Source organism: Bos javanicus, chromosome 21, assembly GCF_032452875.1.
Source record: "Bos javanicus breed banteng chromosome 21, ARS-OSU_banteng_1.0, whole genome shotgun sequence".
NCBI lineage: Eukaryota > Metazoa > Chordata > Mammalia > Artiodactyla > Bovidae > Bos > Bos javanicus.
The window spans coordinates 25,882,276-25,899,051 of NC_083888.1; the positions used below are offsets into that span (position 1 = coordinate 25,882,276).

Below are 16,776 nucleotides of genomic sequence, written 5' to 3' on the forward strand. Positions count from 1 at the left end.
CATTTTCCCATAACACAGGTTCTCTCCAGGAAGACAAGGCTCCTCATTTGTAAAATGGCCTAGCATTTTAAACCCAAGAGTTTCCTCTTAACCAATGCAATTCTTAAAGGTGCCTGGGCTGCCCCCAGCAGGGGTGGAGGTGGGGGGCAGGTGTATTTTGAGGACCTAGAATGGAATAGGATAGGATGAAAAAGTGCCTTCAGTGTTATCATTTTAGATGGTGAAAAGACTGCTGCCTGTGTGCTGGTCTTCAAAAGAGGGGCTAAGATTTTGGTGATTATGGAGGGGGTTATGGAGCCTGGTTCCCCACTTTCCCTTGGTTCAGCTCCCTCCCACCCTTGAATGCCCCCAGGGTGCTGATGCAGCCAGAGTTCCATCTTTACCGTGGGACCCACTGAGCTGTTGTGAGCAGTGGGGTGCCTGGGGCCACACTCCTCAGATCAGCCTGCCTCCAGCGCTTACTGCAAACCCAGATACCCTCCTTTAACCAGCTCTTCTTTCTAACTAGGTGCTAAGCTCAGTGGAGTCTGGGTTGTTAAAAGAATGCACTTGCTGTCAACATATCAACTTACTGCATTTTTTTTTGTTAAAGAATCCAGGTCTTTAAAAAATTATTTTAAATGCCTTTGCTCTCTCACGTCCATTCCCTGGGGACAGAGCCTCAGTGCAGCCCCAGTCCTTTTTAAGAAGGTGGCACAGGACTCTCTGATGCAGGAAGGTAGGGCTGGGCTGGGCACCAGGCACAGGCAGAGAGGCTGGAGCCCAGTATTGAGGGGAGGAAAGTGGTCTCTGAGAGACTCTGCCAGGAGTCTGTGCCATTACCCCTACCCCCGCCACCTGCCCGCCCCCAACCCCTGCAGAGTGTGTGCTAGGCTTCAGCGAGCTGAGGCTACTCCCCTCCCCCGCCCCCGAGTTCCTGGCCCCAGCCTGACATCTGGACCCTGACTTCTGCTGGCTCCCTGAGCTGATGATCGGACAGTGGACTCAGGCTTCTTTGTGAAGGAGTCCTCCCAGCTGCCCCTTTCCCTCCCAGAGCACGTATACTCAGTGTGACTCTGGAGGTGGAGGAGGACCTTGGTGGGGTGAGACTGAGACACAACCTAGAGCAGGGGTCTCCAACCTGCTGGGTCCCCCATGGTACTGGTCCGTGACCTGTTAGGAACTGGGCTGCATAGCAGGAGGTGAGCAGCAGCGAGCAATGGAGCGAAGCTTCATCTATACTTGTAGCCGCTCCGCATCATTCGCATCACCACCTGAACTCCGCCTCCTGGTGGATCGGTGGCGGCATTAGATTCTCATAGGAGCTCAAACTCTACAGAGAACTGCACATGCAAGGGATCTGGGTTGCCTCGCTCCTGATGAGAATCATCCTGAAACCTTCCCCCAGCCCCATCAGCAGAAAAATTGTCTTCCATGAAACCGATCCCCGGTGCTAAAAAGGTTGCGGACTGCTGGCCTAGAGTTCTGCTCCACTTAGAACCAAGGAAGCCCAACGCCAAGCAAAAACACCAGAGGTTCAAGGGGATGAGCAGCAATTGCTGACACACCTTCCCAAGCAGGAGGAGGAGGACACACACCTCTGGAGGCAGATCAGGGAACCAGCCGCCTCCCGGAGGCCTGTCCTTCATTATCTTCATTCTTAGAGCCCTACACCTGCCTCCATTTCCCCCTTCAGAGGGAGCAGCCAGAAAACTGTGCTTCCTTCTGCTAAGCCCCTGGGACTCATGGGGGGAGTTCTGTGTCTCACAAAGAAACCTCCCTTTTCACAGGGTGGTTTCCAGAGTAATTCTTACCTCTGATATTTTTACACTTTTTGCTGAAATTCTGTGATGGAGGCCATCACTGTTGTAGAGTAGCCACAGCAGTGATAAGGCTCTTCTGCTCTCAGCCCCCATGCTTGTACAAAGGAGACCCCAATGTAAGTCACGTTCCTCAAATAGCAGGTCACCCCTCTCGGGGTCCCTGCCCATGAACTGTGGCCATTTACACATGCTTCTCCATCCCTGCCATCTTGCCCCTCCTCCTCCTCCTCTCCTAGAGTGTTCAGCACAGTTAGAGACATAGGGAGGGGGAGAAGGAGAGAGGAGAGGTGGGTTGTGTTGTTGTTCAGTCACTCAGTCGTGTCCAACTCCTTGTGACCCCATGGACTGCAGCATGCCAGGCTTCTCTGTCCTTCACTCTCCCGGAGTTTGCCCAAACACGTCCAGTATTCTTGCTTGAAAAGTCCCATGGACAGAGGGGCCAGGTGGGCTACAGTCCATGGGGTTGCAGAGAGTTGGACATGACTGACGTGGCATAGCATATTAGCACACATGTCCATTGAGTTGGTGATGTCATCCAACCATCTCATCCTCTGTCGCCCCCTTCTCCTTCTGCCTTCAATCTTTCCCAGAATCAGGGTCTTTTCCAATGAGTTGGCTCTTTGCATCAGGTGGCCAAAGTCTTGGAGCTTCAGCTTCAACATCAGTCCTTCCAATGAATATTTAGGGTTGATTTCCTTTAGGATAGACTGGTTTGATCTCCTTGCTGTCCAAGAGGTGGGCTGTGGCGGGTGGAAAGATCCTTCCTCCTGCTCCTCTTCCCTACCCAGGTCTTCCCACTCTGACTTGGTTATTCTGGTGGAGGAACTTGTCCCGATTCCCAGGATAACTACCCAGCCCTGGGGTTTCAGAGCCAAGTAGAACTGACCCCTAGTGGGTTTGGCTCCCCTGGCCACATGCCTGGCCCAGTGCCGAGGATCCTCTGGCCCGAATGTTCCCTCCACTCCCCTGACAGCCTCCCCAGTACACGTCTTAGCAAGCTCCGTGCTCTGCGGGCAGTGGGGACACAAGGTGAAGGTTCAGAAGTTTCAGATTCTTTGCAAAGTGATTCCACATGTGTGGGGGAAGGAAGCAGAAGCCAGTCACCTGGGCTGCATTTTTGTAGAGGACTCCCTGATCCCGGTGAGGGGATGGGATGGGGCTGGGGGGCACCCACAGGGCACACTGGGTTCTTTTCAAAAGACCGAGGAGTGGGCTGTCATTAGGTTGTGCCCACTCCAGAGGCAGCCCCTATTGGGAAGGGGAGGTAAGGGTGGTGGGGACCAGGAGTCCTAGCCCCTTCCTGCTGCCTTGGAGTCACATGCTGGGCTTCTAAAGCATCATCACTGAGGAGAACGATTTCCAAATCGTGTGCAGCCAGTACACCAGCGTCCCCCTGCAGTGTAAGCCCGTGGCTGCTGGAATGTGGTTACGTAAGTACATGTTTCGCTCGCTTCGGATTTATGCAGTAGTGATGCTGTCATCTGGCATTTGCTGGCACCCATGTCCCTTCACCTTTTGTCAATAGCAGCTTCGAGCAGCCCAGGGTTGCTCCTTTGCTGAGCTCTACAACCAGCCTGGCGGGCACAGCCTGTCATCTTTTCTCATAAGAGCAAAAGTGGATTCTTTGATGACTCATAGTGGATGATGCATTATTATTATTATTACACAATCGCTGTGAGGCAGATTCACATTGCTCACTCTGAACCAGACGCAAGCTCAAAAGTGCCTTTCACGACTTTTTATTGAGGGTAGAAATCATGCTCAGGACAGGAAAGTGAGGCAGAAGGCATCTTCAGCCCACCTTTAGAGGACTCTTACCTCATCCACTGATGGTACCAAATTCTTCAAAGTGAACATAATAGGACTTAAAAGTCATATTTTGATTTCTCTCCTTTATTATCCAGATGCTGTGGTATAATAGAGATACATAAAAGATACAAAACAAAGGATGATTTACTTGGAGTTTTTATAGCAGGAGAAATAAACAGAGCTATTGGAGTCATATTTGAAGTGGAGCATTTGAATTGGTGACAGAAGACCCAAAGGCAGGGTCTTGGCAAGGAGTCTTCCAAAAGACCCTTCTGTCCTCAGAAGTTGCAATTTTTCTGTGTGGCTGATGAGCAGTGAGTCGTTTTGGGGTCAAGTGAGTTACCCTGAGGATCTGAACAGTCGTTTGTATCCTGTTTTCTCTCCTGAGTTCACCCCGACACGATACATTTCACAATTCCTACATGTGATCGCAGCTCATATGTGATCACACACCTGCATGGGTAGAAAGGTACAGATTTGTGGTCCCTGAATTTTCATAGAGAAGTCCTGCTTCCTCAGTTTTCAGCAGGCTTCAGAAAACTGCCTCCAGAGCCTGGCACTCCGTCTCTTAACACTCTGCTTGATTGGGTTGACGTGGTCCAGACCGGGACCGTTTACCCTGAGGCTCTCCTCTCTACCCGTCTGCCGCTTGAGGATGGGGTAAAGAACTGAGCTGTCCTTATGAAAATGAGGGTGACGAATAGTCCTGGTTGGCCTGGGGCTTCCCCGGTTTCAGCACTGAAGTCCTGTACCCCCACGGACCCCCTCCTTCTGGGAAAATCAGGACGATAGGTCACCCTCAATACCCCAAAGATCTGCAGGCTCAGGAGGGACGGCTGACTAAAAAATTGCATCTTGCAGGAGCCAGATGATCACACTCCTATCAACTGGAGCTGAAAGGCATTTTAAAGATAACTGATCATCTCGCACCCACTTGAGGTTTATCTAAATGCTTGCATAAATCCATTGGAATTCTGAAAATGCGATTTCTTTTTCTTAACCACTGAGCTGTTTTTGACAGCCCAGGGGTGTTAAGTAACCTTTCTGTCTGCAGCAAAGTCGCTCTTACCCATGATGAACACTAGGTGACAGTGTGGTTCTGCAGCACTGCAGAAGCCCAGAGACAGGCTTTTTAGTGCTTTCTTCTCCCGGATTTCGGAGAAGGCAATGGCACCCCACTCCAGTACTCTTGCCTGGAAAATCCCATGGACGGAGGAGCCTGGAAGGCTGCAGTCCATGGGGTCACTGAGGGTCGGACACGACTGAGTGACTTCATTTTCACTTTTCACTTTCATGCATTGGAGAAGGAAATGGCAACCTACTCCAGTGTTCTTGCCTGGGGAATCTCAGGGACGAGGGAGCCTGGTAGGCTGCTGTCTATGGGGTCTCCCAGATGTAATTTTCAGGAAAGGTGAGGCGAAGCCTTAGTAGTTAAGCAGCATATTGGTGACTTTCCTTCATTTAGGAAGTGGTGCATTCAGCCTTCATTTTCCCACAACATAGATAACTCCACTGCTGCTGTCTGGTACCCCGTTACACACTCTGCATTGTGGGGGGTCCTTGTCTCTCTCTCCCAGGGATGTTTTAATTCTATTTTTCCTTTCTTATAATTTTTCTTCCCTGCCTCCCCTCCTCTAATTGTACACAAGTATTTTTGTTATCGTTACCGTTATCTCTTCAGTTATATAACTCCTTTTGTTCCTTTATTCTGAATGCAAGCCCTCAAGTCTGGAAATTGGGGGTTCTAAATAGGCATAAATCCCATCAGGTCATCTCAGATCAGAACTCTGGTCACACTGCTCATAAAACAAGATAAAAATAAACAAATGATTGTAAAAAAAAAAAACAAAACAGTGTTCCTTTGCCCTGTGTCATCCCAGTCCTTTGGTTCCCCAAGTAACCCCAAAGCCTGGAGAGTTTACCTCGTTAGGGGCCTCTCCCATGTGCTTGTGGAGTGATAGCTCTTCCCTTGCAAGTTGGCCTGGGAGCCCCGAGCCCTCCGCACCTCACCACTACCCGCTGCGCCCAGCCTGAGAGCTGCGGGTGGAGTCACATCTCCCATGAGGCCAGCAGCCGTGGCACCTGTAGTGTGGTTCTGGAGCACACCCGCCATTCTTGTGGCGAGCTCCTGGCCACCAGGCAGGCTGGATTCCCTTCTGCCTGGAGGCCACGGGAACTGTGTCCCACTCAATCCATCAGCCCCCCTAAGAACAAGATGGGGAGTGCAGAATGCCTGAGAAGTTCTTCCGCAAGGAAGCCCACTCCCCGTGAATGTCCGGGAGAATCAAAACATCTGTACTGTTTCTATTTTGTTCCCAAAGACTCTGGGTACACCTCGTACTAATTAACTGTTCTGCCCTAACATCTTCAAGGAGAAAAATTAATTGACATTAGAGAGGCCTGCTTTGTTGTTTTTCTTTTTTTGAGAAGGAGAGTTTGGGATATCAGCTAAACAAATATCAGTCAAAACTTTTCTATGTTTGTTTGGAGAGACTCAGTAAAGTGAAATCCGAGTATGTCTTGGGTGAGTTTCAATAAGCAGACAGCCACTCTGACTAGCTCAGGCACTAAACAACTGTATCTCCTCCCACATCCATTTACTTGGACCCAGAGTTTATAGGGTAATGGCCTTAAATGCCTTTTTCACTTAGACTCATCGAGGCCAGCCAAGTCATCACATGGCACAACTAGCAGTATGCCTTCTTTGCCTCTAAAGCTTCTTGTTTCCAAGCTCCCTGGAGCTTTCTCCATCTGTTAATATACCACTAGATAGTCAAAGGAGGAAGTCCAGTGTTGATACATGACGTGGAGGGGTGCAGGTGTCCCCAAGGATGGTGGGAAATATGGGGTGCTGACTTTTCCAGCACGGCAGCCTGTAAAGGGTTCTTGAAGGGTCAAGTCAGTATTTCAGCACTGTGCAGGAGCCCTCAACCACGTGATTAATGACACTGGTACCATAGACCTTTCATTTTGCCTTTTCTTGTCCCAAACCTGTTTGAGGACTGTGTGGAGATACTGTTTATTGCACTGTCAAGGGCTGGGATTGTTGGAGAGCAGTCTGACCAAATCAACCCCTCTCTGAGCCAACAGCTCATGTGTCCAGTTAAATGTTCTATTTCTAATGAATGCTCACTTGTGAACTTGACTTTTCCAGAATGGACTTTGATGATGAAGATGGCGAAGGTCCCAGCAAGTTTTCAAGGTGAGTTTCCTTTATGTTCCCTAGATTTAAAGAAGCCCAAGTAGCCAGTTATCACCTTACTGGAATCTATAGGGGTTTGAATGTCTTTCGTCATTGAAAAAAACCATTGCCTGTTACATGGCATGGGAGGGGAGTTTGGGGGGAGAATGGATATGTGTATATGTATGGCTAAGTCCCTTCACTGTGCACCTAAAATTCACAACATTGTTAAACAGCTGTACTCCAATACAAAATAGTTTTAAAACCTTTAAAAAAAGAAGAAGAAAGCCATTGCCTGTAGCTTGACGGCCTTGTCCTTCATTCTGTGCTTATATTTGGCTCAGGGACAGGTAACTCTTAGCAAAACCTGCCATATCCCAGCCTAGATTTTCAAAAGTTAAGTATTAACAAGTGATTAACTCTGTTGGCTTTTTAAATTAAACAGACTGCTAGTTTTAATGGATCCCTTTTTAAAAGACAGGCCTAGAGTTCAAGTTTATAAAAACAATCAAGATAAAGCCTCTTTTTCTACCATGGGAAATAAGGAGAAATATAAGAAACCTGGGTGGCCCTGTTCTGGATGCAGAAAACTGGACCTTAAGTTCCTAAGAGCTACGTCACTCGCTGGCCACATGACAGCATCTCTAACTGGGCTCTCAGGGCTGTCTGGAGTGCAGACTGCCTTCCAGAAGGATGCTAGCCCGCGGGTGCTGTGACAGTAGGTGCATCACTTACATGAAGTGTGAGGCGTGCCCTGTCCCATGGCTCTTTATTATTATTATTATTATCTTGTTTTAAGTTATGGGAGAAAGTTTGACAATGTTGAGAAAAAGAGCAAAGATCATTCCATCAATCTTAGCAAACTTCCCATCTACATCAGTTTACTTATGGAAGGACCTACCGTGACATTCCTCCCCACTCCACCCCACCACCCCCTCCACTGCCCAAGAATTCCTAATTCTTGGTTGCTGATGAATTTGAAAACCTCCCCTGGGTGATGGGTACCTTTCTCTGGTGTGCACAGCCCACAGTTTGGACTGGCAGCCTCAGTTATTTTATAAAGTTTTTTAGGACTTCCCTGGTGGTCCTCAGTGATCAATGCAAAGAGATAGAGGAAAACAACAGAATGGGAAAGACTAGAGATCTCTTCAAGAAAATTAGAGATACCAAGGGAACATTTCATGCAAAGATGGGCTCGATAAAGGACAGAAATGGTATGGACCTAACAGAAGCAGAAGATATTAAGAAGAGGAGGCAAGAATACACAGAAGAACTGTACAAAAAAGATCTTCATGACCCAGATAATCACGACAGTGTGATCACTGACCTAGAGCCAGACATCCTGGAATGTGAAGTCCAGTGGGCCTTAGAAAGCATCACTACGAACAAAGCTAGTGGAGGTGATGGAATTCCAGTTGAGCTATTTCAAATCCTGAAAGATGATGCTGTGAAAGTGCTGCACTCAATATGCCAGCAAATTTGGAAAACTCAGCAGTGGCCACAGGACTGGAAAAGGTCAGTTTTCATTCCAATCCCAAAGAAAGGCAATGCCAAAGAATGCTCAAACTACCGCACAATTGTACTCATCTTACACGCTAGTAAAGTAATGCTCAAAATTCTCCAAGCCAGGCTTCAGCAATCCGTGAACCGTGAACTTCCAGATGTTCAAGCTGGTTTTAGAAAAGGCAGAGGAACCAGAGACCAAATTGCCAACATCCGCTGGATCACCAAAAAAGCAAGAGAGTTCCAGAAAAACATCTATTTCTGCTTTATTGACCATGCCAAAGCCTTTGACTGTGTAGATCACAATAAACTGTGAAAAATTCTGAAAGAGATGGGAATACCAGACCACCTGATCTGCCTCTTGAGAAATTTGTATTCAGGTCAGGAAGTAACAGTTAGAACTGGGCATGGAACATAAGACTGGTTCCAAATAGGAAAAGGAGTACATCAAGGCTGTATATTGTCACCCTGCTTATTTAACTTATATGCAGAGTACATTATGAGAAACGCTGGGCTGGAAGAAGCACAAGCTGGAATCAAGATTGCCGGGAGAAATATTGATAACCTCAGATATGCAGATGACACCACCCTGATGGCAGAAAATGAAGAGGAACTCAAAAGCCTCTTGATGAAATTGAAAGTGGAGAGTGAAAAAGTTGGCTTAAAGCTCAACATTCAGAAAACGAAGATCATGGCATCCCGTCCCATCACTTCATGGGAAATAGATGGGGAAACAGTGGAAACAGTGTCAGACTTTATTTTTTTGGGCTCCAAAATCACTGCAGATGGTGACTGCAGCCATGAAATGAAAAGATGCTTACTCCTTGGAAGGAAAGTTATGACCAACCTAGATAGCATATTGAAAAGCAGAGACATTACTTTGCCAACAAAGGTCCGTCTAGTCAAGGCTATGGTTTTTCCTGTGGTCATGTATGGATGTGAGAGTTAGACTGTGAAGAAGGCTGAGTGCCGAAGAATTGATGCTTTTGAACTGTGGTGTTGGAGAAGATTCTTGAGAGTTCCTTGGATTGCAAGGAGATCCAACCAGTCCATTCTGAAGAAGATCAGCCCTGGGATTTCTTTGGAAGGAATGATGCTTAAGCTGAAACTCCAGTACTTTGGCCACCTCATGCAAAGAGCTGACTCATTGGAAAAGACTGATGCTGGGAGGGATTGAGGGCAGGAGGAGAAGAGGACGCCAGAGGATGAGATGGCTGGATGGCATCACTGACTCGATGGACTTGAGTCTGAATGAACTCCGGGAGTTGGTGATGGACAGGGAGGCCTGGCATGCTGCGATTCATGGGGTCGCAAAGAGTTGGACACAACTGAGCGACTGAACTGAACTGGTGGTCCAGTGGCTAAAACTTTGCCTTCCAATGCAAGGGGTGTGGGTTCTATCCCTGTTCAGGGAGCTAAGATCCCGCATGCCTCGTGGTCAAAAAACCAAAACATAAAACAGAAGCAGTATTAGCAGTATTGTAACAGATTCAATAAAGGCTTTAAAAATGGCCCACATTAAAAAAAAAAAAAAAACTCTTAAAAAAAAATGTTTAGAAGAATGACGTCTGTATTGAACTCTGTACCCATGACCTCCCCCAGTTTGCTCATTCCCTTGGAAGTTACTTTTGGTCGGGTTCCTTTTACCCGTATTATAGGTGTGAATTGAGCATCCTTTCCCCAAACCCAAGAGGAACAGGCATCTAGTTCCTATTTCTGGGCTTCCCTGGACTCTCCAGGTCCATTGGAAGTCTCAACCTTGATTCACTTTCCTCCCTGAGAACTCTTGAGTTCCACCCTCCACTCAGTTCCGGTGATACAGGAGCGAGGAAGTGGAACCCTCTTTGATCTCTGATGACCCTTCTAATCAAATCAAGACAGGTTTCAACAACAAGAGCATGTATTATTTTCCCCTGGGTGCAGACAGAACCCAAGCTTGATGTCCACCTCTTTCTTAGGATACATGTGAATAGCAGGGAGCGCTGTGTTCCTGAAAGGAAGCTGACCTGGGAAATAAGGGCACATGTCACCCCAGCTTGATTTGCGCCTGCCTTACACAGCCTTCCTTTGTGAGGAAACAAAGCCTTGTGATTCCTCTGGATCAGAATTCCCCTGGAGATAACGTTCCATAGTGTGTTGACCTCAGGAAGCGACGGTTCCTGGGTCTCAGAACAGAAGGAGGAAGAGAGAGATGAGTGACATTTGCTTGATGGAAGATCAGTGTCAGTGATGAAATAACAGTGCAGGGACACAGAGAACTCATTGTGTGGGGTCCCACCAGGAAGAAACAGAAATCCTAGACTCTGCTGTAAGCCTGCCCTTGAGTCAGGTTGTACATAAGTCAGGGTTCAAACCTGGGCTTCTGTGAACCACATCCTTCCCCCTCCCCTCACATTAAAAATAAGAGGGAAAGATGGGGTGAGCTTACAACATATGCTGGTGCCCGTGGGAGCCTGGGGCCACTTCAGTCTGACGGCAGAAGGGTTGATGGACCCGTTGGCTGCTGGGGACATCTGAGCTGCTCCTAGCTGGGGAGACCACTGAGTTCACCCCTCCCTTTGCTTTGCCAGCTGCACTGGCCACCATCCAGAGGCAGGCCAGAGAGACTGCTGCAGGCTGTCTCCCTCGGCAGCAGGCATGGCATGCCTTGGGGCGGCTTCTGTTTCCTCCTCCTGTGTTCACAGTCAGCCAAGGGAGCCCTCAGGCCAGGTGTCAGAAGAGAGGGTCAGAGAGGCAGGTGTCTCGCCAGCAGAGTTTGCTGTCTCAGAACCCAGCCAGCATGCTAGGCCATGGTTTGTGTCACCCTGAACTACCCTGGTGGCTCAAATGGTAAAGATCCCCCCTGCAGTGCACAAGACGTAGGAGACAGAGGTTTGACCCCTGGATCCAGAAGATCCCAGGAGGGCACAGCAACCCACTCCAGTATTCTTGCCTGGAGAATCCCATGGACAGAGGAGCCTGGTGGGCTACAGTCCATAGGGTCGCAAAGAGTCGGACACGACTGTGCAACTAACACTTTGACTTCTTTACATCACCCTGATGTGTGTGCAGCCAGCTTTCCCAGCTTCTCTTGAGGGTGGTCCCAAATTCAAATGTCCCACCTGCTATCAGACGTCGTGTCTCAATTTCAGATTTGGGGAATATGGTCACAGTCACATAGGAGGTACATTGTAGCCAATTAGGTTTGCTTCCTATGTTCTCACAGCAGGTCTCAGATGTTAAGCTGCTTACAGATCACACAGATGTGCACACATGCATTTTTAAATAGATAAAAGAGGATTTATTTATATATGTGTGGATGTGCTAAGTCTCTTTAGTCATGTCTGACTGTTTGACCCCGTGGCTCTAGCCCTTAAGGGATGGGATTCTCCAGGCAAGAATACTGGAGTGGGTTGCCATTTCCTCCCCCAGGGGATCATCGCAACCCGGGGACTGAACCCATGTCTCTTGTCTCTTGAGTTGGCAGGTAGGTTCTTTACCACTAGCGCCACCTGGGAAGCCCTTATATATATATATATATGTATATATCCCCTGCCTTAATCCAAAAAATACTGATGGTGGCTTAAAAAGGGATTGCAAAAAGTTTTTTAAAAGATTTATTTATTGTATTTGGCTGTGTTGGGTCTTCACTGCTGTGGGCAGGCTCTTCTAGTTGCAGCCAGCAGGGACTACTCTGTAGTTGTGACGCGTGGGCTTCTCACTGTGGTGGTTTCTCTTGTTGCCACCACCACAAGAGAAGGGCTTGTGGGCTCTAGGCATGCAGGCTTCAGTAGTTGTGGTGCATGGGTTTTGTTGCTCCGAGGCATGTGCGATCTTCCCAGACCAGGGACTGAACCCATGTCCCCTCTGTTGGCAGGCGGATTCTTAACCACCAGGGCAACCCCAAGTAACTTTTTGAAAAATGTTCAAAGTCTTAAATATATTACTCTTCCCCTAGAGCTAGCTGCTTCCAAACTCAATATTTTTCATGCTTTCTCTCTATTGCTTGGTGACTATATTTGCTTCTCCTTTCTGCAGTTGTCGTCTTACAGCTGATTTTTGCTGATTTGTCAACAGATGTTTTAGTTTTGGTTTCACCAGTTCTGGAGGAACTGTGTAGGGGTACTCAACTGCTGGGCACATGTACACGCCTGTGCGCACGCAAGGGTGCACACACGCAGTGCCAGGGCCAGAAATGCCCTGAGACTCGCTTCACCATTCCCAGGTCTCAGGCTTCCCTCCCACATGCAGTTGATGCTGCTCTGGGGGCTGTGACATGCAGGACAGGGCTCTGCTGACCAACGTGCTCCCCTCTCCACACACAAAGTCAAGGGCAACCTGGGGGGCAGAAGCCGGTCTGCAGGGGCCAAGGAGTAGACTGGGGATGAGGAACTGAAGACCAGAGGGGACAGTTTATTGAGCAGTTTGTTGTTCAGTCACTCAGTGGCTTCCGACTCTTTGTGACCCCATGCACTATAGCCTACCAGGCTCCTCTGTCCATAGGATTTCCCAGGCAAGTATACTAGAGTGGGTTGGCATTTCCTCCTCCAGGGGATCTTCCCGACCCAGGGATTGAACCTGGGTTTCCTGTGGCTCCTGCATCGGCAGGCAGATTCTTTACTGCTGAGCCACATGCATTGTGTAGTGGTCATTAAAACAGAAGAGTGGACACATGAAATAGAGATATTCTTAAATGTTGGGTTTATTTTTTGTTTAATTTTTGGCCATGCTGGGTCTTCCTTGTGGTGCTCAGGCTTCTCTAGTTGTGTCACATGGGCTTTAGTTGCCCACATGGCATGTGGGATCTTAGTTCCCTGACCAGGGCTCAAACCCCAGGCCTCTGCAGTGGAAGGCGGATTCTCAACCACTGGACCACCAGGGAAGTCTCTAGATTTGGAGTTTACATCTTAGGAACACCCAAGTGCTCACTCCCAAACTTTTCATTTTTGTTGCTATGTGCTATCACCCTGATTTTTTGCTGAGTTCTCACTCATTCTGCATCCTTTCTCAGGAGACTCAGAAGGTCTTGGATGTTCTCATACCTGTTGCTCTGAATTCAGCTATAGTGCATGGGGCTGTCTACAAACCTGGAATCAAAAGACCTGGATGGGTTTTATTAGCCTCTCTTCCACCCCTTCCTTCACCCTTCACCTTTTGAGGACCGTCTCTGACCTTCCCGGGGTTCCACCTTTAATCTGTATGACTTTCAAATGTTCCCTCGGACATGGTCGAACCCAGTTGCATCAGCTCATAAGGAGTCGTGATATTTTGTAGGGTTTCGCCAGTCAACTGCTAACATTATCTAATAGTAAAGCTAACCACGATAGGAAGGTTTCCACAGAATTTTTTCCTTTTTTATCACACCCATTTTTACATTTTCCTCTTGGTTTTGTGCAGTATTTATGCTTGTGGACATTTTTTTTCCCCTGTCTCTCTGGGTTGTGATGGTATTTTCATCTTTCCTCCTGAATTCATCACCCTGTTTTATTTAGAGCTCTGACCATCAAAACCCCATTGATAAGGGGGAAGCATGCAATGTGGATGTGTCCTTCATTTCCTTCCTGGCAGAAAAAAAAAACAAGATTGTCATTTCACAGAATTCTCAGCGTGCGTCTTAGCTTAGAGAGCCAGGCGTTTTGTTTCAAGGTGGAGGATGTTCAGAGTACTTCTGATGCAGAGAGGACGGCCAGGAGGGAGCAAGGATTACCCTCATCTCATCAGTCACCTTGTGGGGGACACCTTGACTTGGCCATGTAGATTCTGTTTAGAGTAAGGAGAATTTCAGCTGAGCCTTCTGACATTGCCGAATCAACACCCAAATGAGCACTCTCAGCCTTTCCAGATGCTCTCCCTGCCTCGATAGCCTTTGTTCCCTTTTTTTTTTTAACTGTGATTTTTTCTTTTTTTTTTTTTAATTGGAATATAGTTGCTGTACAATGTTGTGTTAGTTTCTGCTGTACAGCAAAGTGAGTCACTATACATCTATCCCTTCTTTTTTGGATTTCCTTCCCATTTCAGTCACCACAGAGCACTGAGTAGGGGTCCCTGAGCTATGCAGTAGGTTCTCATTAGTTATCTGTTTTATACACAGTATCAATAGTGTATATGTGTCAATCCCAATTTCCCAGTTCATCCCACTCCCCTCCTCCCTTGGTAATTAACAAACTTGGTAAGTTTTTTTCTGCATCTGTGACTTGAATTCTGCTTTGCAAGTAAGTTCATCTCTACCATTTTCCTAGATTTCACTTGTAAGCAATATTAGAGAACCTGCCTGTCAATGCAGGAGATGTAAGAGATGTGGGTTTGATCTCCGGGTTGGGACAATCCCCTGGAGGAGGGCATGGCAGCCCACTCCAGTATTCTTGCCTGGAGAATCCCCATGGACAGAGGAGCCTGGCTGGCTGCAGTCCATATGGTCACAAAGAATTGAACATGACTGAGTGACTTTGCAAGCACATACAATATTTGTTTTTTTCTTTCTGATTCTCTTCACTCTGTATGACAATCTCTAGGTCCATCCATGTCTCTGCAAATAGTACAGTTCTATTCCTTTTTATGGCTGAGTAGTATTTCATTGTATGTATGTACTACATCTTCTTTATTCATTCCTCTGTTGATGGACATTTAGGTTGCTTCCATGTCCTGGCTATTGTAAATAGTGTTGCAATGAACATCAGGGTGCATATGTCCTTCAGAATTATGGTTTTCTCCAGGTATATGTCCAGGAGTGGTAATACTGGGTCATATAGCAGCTCTGTTGTTAGTTTTTTAAGGAACCTCCACACTGTTCTCCATAGTGGCTTTGTCAGGCTTAGTTCTTATGAACCAGAGAAGTCTGGCAGAGAACTTGGGTGTAGTTCTCTGAGGAACAGTGTAGCCTGTGAGGAACCAAATTACCAGGGGAGATAGCCTGAGACAGTCTTGTTGTTTCGGTGGGTTGGAGCTGAGATTAGGGCTGGAAGCTGTGGGATTAATGCTGTGTCGAGTGGAGACAGTCCTCTGCCATCAGGCCTGTCTGAATCAGTGACCTCTTCATAGCTGTTTGACTCTCATGTCATCCAGCTTCAATTCTGATGTCCTTCTCTCCTTGTTCAGTGACCCCAGCTCCTTCTGTTCTCCTGCAGAGGTTAACCTTGATGTGAAGTGACCCACGTCTCCTGTACTGCAGGAGGATTCTTTACCCGCTGAGCCACTGGGGAAGCCAACAGTCCTGGATGACCCAAGGCTTTGTGGGGAAGAGGGGATCGTTTCTGGAGGCATAAGTAGCCCCAGGCTGTGTCTGTAGAAGCTACCAGGCTTCTCTTCCCCATCGAGCCTTAAGTGTCTCTGCCTGTTTGTCTCCCCGGTGTTCCAGCTCTGACTCTGGGAACAGACAACGCTCTGCTGGGGAGCTGAGTTCAAGTCCTGGTAAATCAGTTCCACTCTGAGCCCCAGGGTCATCCTACACAAACGACATTCCTGAAGATAGTGTGGGATGGACTTGGATCCCACGCTCTGGTTTCCCTTCGCAGACCTGCGGGCCCTGAGTTGGCAGAGAAGCGCGAGGCAGCATGCAGCCACAGCTCCTCCTCCTTGCCCTTGGCTTCTGCAGCCATGTTCCTGGGCCAGGCGGTTGGTCCTCTGGTCCCAGCAGAGGGGTCACGGCTGATGCTTTGCTGTGTCCCCAGCGGTCACTGCTACCGGGCCCCTGCCCTGGCACCCACGTGCAGAGGGGCTCATTGCTTTATCGATGCTGCATGTGGGGCCCACGGAACTCAGATGCTAAGTACACAGGCTGCCCCTGCAACTCCTCCAAGCAGATCCCCATCGCTCCGCACCCTGTGGAGGAGGTGGCTTTGGTCCTGGAGACACTTCCTTCTGTTTTCACAAGATGGCATTGTTCCTGTTTCTTGCCTCCGTGATCCTTCAAAATGGAACCATATATATACATATTTTACATATATTTTAATAGATTCAGTAGCTATACTCACTTGTTTATCAGAGCTTGTTGCTAGGTAATTTGCAGCTCTTCCTCATTTTGACCTTCTGTTGGTAACTCTTTCAGTCTCATTTCATGAAGTAGAGCCTTTTCTGCACTAGCCAATCGATACTGTTTTAAACAGTTGTCCTCATGTCTCCTTCAAGCACCTGTTCTCATGAGTTGGGTTGAATCAGCATGGTGACGAAATTGCTTTAGATCCATTTTAAGAACTTCACAAAGACTCTTGTTCTCAGATGTTTTACAAAACAAGTTGGTCTGTGGGTCTTTTGGAAATGGGATCAGAAGTAGGCATGCCCTAGTCCTGCCTTGGGGTGGTCTCTGTGGTAACTAGCAGGAAGCGGGGAGGGAAGGGGCTTGGACTCTACCCTGCATATTTGGGGCATGCCTGAAGGAATGGAGAGGAAGGTCTGGGTCTGCGTTTTTGGGAATATCCACAGGATCACAGCACACAGACTGAACTGAGAGCCTGTCTGCTCCTGCCCAAAGGCTTCACTCCAATTCCAGCCCGTTCTTTGATCCCA

At 47.9% G+C, this 16,776-nt stretch overlaps 1 protein-coding gene across 12 annotated transcripts in view; it reads left to right on the forward strand.

Annotated features, from left to right (window-relative positions):
* The window catches only part of ARNT2 (aryl hydrocarbon receptor nuclear translocator 2), a 203,414-nt gene that overhangs the window by 50,695 nt on the left and 135,943 nt on the right, over nt 1-16,776 (forward strand). For 11 of the 12 annotated variants that reach the window (XM_061394582.1, XM_061394572.1, XM_061394571.1 and 8 more), the window contains one exon: nt 6,766-6,813. In XM_061394582.1, coding sequence (XP_061250566.1) covers nt 6,766-6,813 — 48 coding nt within the window. Of the gene's footprint in view, nt 1-6,765; nt 6,814-8,633; nt 10,604-16,776 lie in introns of those variants that run through there. The other variant, XM_061394583.1, reaches the window with a different exon arrangement.